The sequence below is a fragment of the Momordica charantia genome, unplaced genomic scaffold (assembly GCF_013281855.1).
Source record: "Momordica charantia cultivar OHB3-1 unplaced genomic scaffold, Mcharantia_2.0 BLBB01000118.1, whole genome shotgun sequence".
NCBI classification, from domain to species: domain Eukaryota; kingdom Viridiplantae; phylum Streptophyta; class Magnoliopsida; order Cucurbitales; family Cucurbitaceae; genus Momordica; species Momordica charantia.
The window spans coordinates 161-4,001 of NW_028275274.1; the positions used below are offsets into that span (position 1 = coordinate 161).

The 3,841-nt window shown below is 43.1% G+C and overlaps 1 protein-coding gene and 1 pseudogene across 1 annotated transcript; both read right to left on the reverse strand.

Moving 5' to 3' along the window:
• Window positions 1–215: 215 nt before the first annotated feature.
• Window positions 216–2,621, reverse strand: LOC148207657 (3-hydroxy-3-methylglutaryl-coenzyme A reductase 2). The gene is made up of 3 exons (XM_088118377.1): window positions 2,153–2,621; window positions 1,698–2,044; window positions 216–965 (listed from the first exon to the last, which is right to left on the reverse strand). The coding sequence occupies exons 1-3, from the start codon at window positions 2,619–2,621 to the stop codon at window positions 717–719; spliced, it is 1,065 nt and encodes a 354-aa protein (XP_087974503.1). The 3' UTR covers window positions 216–716.
• Window positions 2,622–2,635: 14 nt separating this feature from the next.
• Window positions 2,636–3,310, reverse strand: LOC148207658 (3-hydroxy-3-methylglutaryl coenzyme A reductase pseudogene; annotated as a pseudogene).
• Between the last annotated feature and the right edge of the window lie 531 nt (window positions 3,311–3,841).

Genomic DNA, 3,841 nt, shown 5'->3' on the forward strand with positions numbered 1-3,841 from the left:
AAAAAAAACAGTTTTAAAAATTAGAAATTGACACTTATTTAACCAAACATAATTCTAGCTTTTTTCTCTTTTTTTGACTTGAACACTGACCCTACAAAGGTAATTGATGAATTTCTTTTAGTACAAGTGAGGTCAAGGGCCCTCTTGTCCTGTCAATCTTATTCCAACCATTACATGTTGACATAAAAAATAAAAAATAAATACTGAATTGTCAATTTTCAATAATGATCAGATCTGGTAGTATTTTTATTGAATAAATCTTCCAAAACTCATAAATCTTCCAGTAAAATTTATTCAGAAAAAGAAGAAAAAAAGTATGAGAGCATTTGTGAAGAAGAGCTTGCATATTTGTTTTAAACATTATACAAGTTTGAGGATCCCCACCACGGAAAAGAGACCCCCAAAACAAACAGACCACTAAACTTAAAACTGTTTCCAGCCACCAAGGATGAACAACAAATTCCTACACACTTTTAATCCCAACAAACTCTAAACACAGAACCAAACACAAAAACAACAAAAGAATTACAAACGTACACAAGTTACAGAACCAAAAAGAACAGAACAATACTGGTTTTCTAGAAGGGGAAAAAAAAAGAAGCACTGTTTTTACTAGTTATTTTTTCCTTCTCCTTTTTCTGCTTTATACATTATTATTTCTTAATTCTTCCTACCTCCGGCGTGGCTGGCTCCGGCGAGCTCGGTGGCGGTGGGGACTAGGAGGAGGGAACAACGCTGGCCATGTCTCTGCTAGATCTGTTGTATTTCATGTGGCTCTTCACTAGCTGGCCTGCGGCAAGGGCAGCCATGAGAGAGAGCTCTCCTGCAAGCACAGAACCAGCAACAATGGCGGCCAGTTGCCTGGCATTGGAGCCTGGTGCGTCTCTGTTGGCGCCCTTCACTCCCAGCAGATTCAGACAAGCGGATTGGGAAGCCAATTGGGTGCCCCCACCAACGGTGCCCACCTGCACGGCACAAAGGAAACAAATTTCAATGCACTCTATATGCCACATGTGGGCAGGAACAGCGAGGCAAGCCAGATGACCCCTTTTTTTCAGTCTTTGTACAGACTCTATAACCATCATTCTTGTTCTTTACTTATTCTTCTCAAAACGACAAAATAAAGTTTCTTTTGTCCTTGAACTATTAGATTTCATCGGTTTGGTTCCTCCCCACCAATTATTTCTGGGTAAATTACATGTTTGATCAATGAATGGTAAAAAATTTTCTAGTAAGCCTTGAACCTTTGTTACCTATCATCCTCAAAGTTTCAGCATTGTGTTAATAGATCTTAGAATGATCTCGAAGATTCGGACACTTTTAAAGTTGGACCTTCCAGAAAGAGGACTCATCTTATAATTTAAGAATGGGAGTGAACTTTCAATTAAATATTTCTTTTAGACTATAAAATTTGCATATAACAAACCATTCTAACATTAGAAACTGTTTTTGATGGATCATTTTTGGAAAGATCTATACTTATTTTGAAGCCCATCGTTGAGCCACCGACCTATAGATTCAAATAGGGATCTATACACACATCTACACTTGACTCTGCATAAGTTATAATGGAGCTCTTTTAGAACTTCTAAGGTTTAAATGGTTAGCAAATCATAGCAAGAACCAAATCACATATAGAAGAGTCTTTGATTTAACGTGAATCAGTATTGAGAAGGTGGGAAAAGCAAAAGAATTACCTCAATGGAAGGCATGGTGACGGATACGTGAAGATCACGGCCATCATTCACAGCTTCCATCATTGTAATGCAGTGAGAACTCTCCACGTTCTGTGCAGGGTCTTGGCCAGTGGCTATGTAAACGGCAGAAACAATGTTACTGGCGTGGGCGTTAAATCCTCCTAGAGCTCCAGCCATGGCGGACCCAGTAAGGTTTTTAAGCATGTTAAGCTCCACCAAAGCCCCCACGTTTGTTTTCAACACCTTCCTCACCACGTCACCTCTAATAATGGCTTCACAAACCACCGATTTGCCCCTTCCTTCGATCCAGTTCACAGCGGCGGGCTTTTTGTCCGAACAGTAATTTCCTAAATTATTAATAACCAAACGAATTTCATATGAGTTCTATGAATCTGAAGTTTGAAACGAGATTCCGAGTATAGGGGGAAGAAAATCAGATCAAATGTTGTAGTTACCAGAGATGCCGATTACATCCATGTCGGGGAAATCCTCCTGCAAGAAGTCCAGTACGTTCTGCACGCCTTTCGAGACCATGTTCATACCCATGGCGTCGCCGGTGCTGCACAAGAATCTCATATAGAGGTTTTTGCCGGCAATGGCGCACTTGATGTTCTGTAATCTGGCGAATCGGCTAGATTTGTTGAAGACCATAGACAGAGTGTCGAAATTTTCGGGTTCCTCCAAGAACATCTTCAACTCAGCAGCTCTCTTGGCGGTGGCGAATCTCACCACCGGAGCTCTGGTCATTCCATCCCTCAACAACACGCTGTTGGCTCCTCCAGATAGGTGGATGGCCTTGCATCCTCTATTGGTGCTCGCCACCAAGCATCCTTCGGTCGTAGCCATCGGAACTGAAAATTCTCTCCCATCGAGCAGAAGCGGTCCAGCAATCCCCACCGGAATCTGGACGTACCCGATCGGCATCTCACAGCATTGCCCTAAATCGAATCGTAATCGAAGCCGTCCAAAGGCAGACCAGAGAGAGACTTACCGGTAATCCTCTGTAGCGCCTCGCGGCGGATTGCAGCCGCCCTCGCGCAGTCCCCGAGCTTCGATTCGAGGGAGTACGACGGAGTCGTCCCGGCCACAACGGATTTAACGATCTCCTCATCCTCTTCGTTCAACTTGATCGGAGCTGGCAACGTCAACGGATCAACCACCTTCGGTACTGCGGCGACGGGAGGCGGAACTTGTGCAGGAACAGAACAATCAAGCCCTGCACCACACGGAAGCTTGCGCGAGTCATCCTTAACAATGGCACGCTCATCGTCGTCCTCCGACGTCCACACGTCCGCCGAAGGACGGAGAAACAAGGACTGAACGAAATCGATGCCGAAGAATCCGATGAGGTAAACAAACGACGCAACTAAGGCGACCAGCGCAACGATCTCGGAGGGAGTAACGAAATGCAGAGGAGTAGAGTTGCGGATCTTCTCCCTCCAGCGGCTGAGCAGATAGTACACAACGGAGAAGAAGAGCGTGAAGAAAACGGCATTCGTGATGTACAGAGGGAGCGCCAGAGCGTCCGACGCCTTGGGAGAATCGCCGTCCACGGCCTTCACCTTCACCTTGGTCGTGGTCGTCGACTTCGTCGATCGGCGGCGGGCGTCCATTTATGATATTGCAGTTCAAGGTTCAAACGCCGGCGCCGGATCGGACGGAGGACGGCGGTGGTCGGAAGTGGAAATGGGCCGCTAGTTGCAGAGCAGTGGCCGCCGCGATTCCAGATCAGGGGAACTACTGGCCGGTCTGAGCTTGAACGGAGGAGCTATTGTTAAGCTGTATTTATAGGGTTCTTTTTTCGTGTGAATTCCTTTCAAGCTGGGTCCCAACATTTCTAATAAAAATTTCCCAAAAGTTGTGTAAAGTAAATTTGTATTTTTAAAAAGAAAACTTTACGATATATAAAATATACTAAAAAAAATTGCGGTATTTTAGAGAAAAAAATATATTTAATTTAAATTTATAAACTTTTCTTACCTTTCTTTCTAAAACAAATGGAATTTTTTTTTAATGTTTTATATAATGAAACTCCATTTTTCTTTTTCTTTTTTTTAAATAGCGGTAAATGTTATTTGTTTAGAATTTGAGTTTTATATTAAGAGATATTTTATTTTAGTTAAATTGATCAAACCATTAGTAGT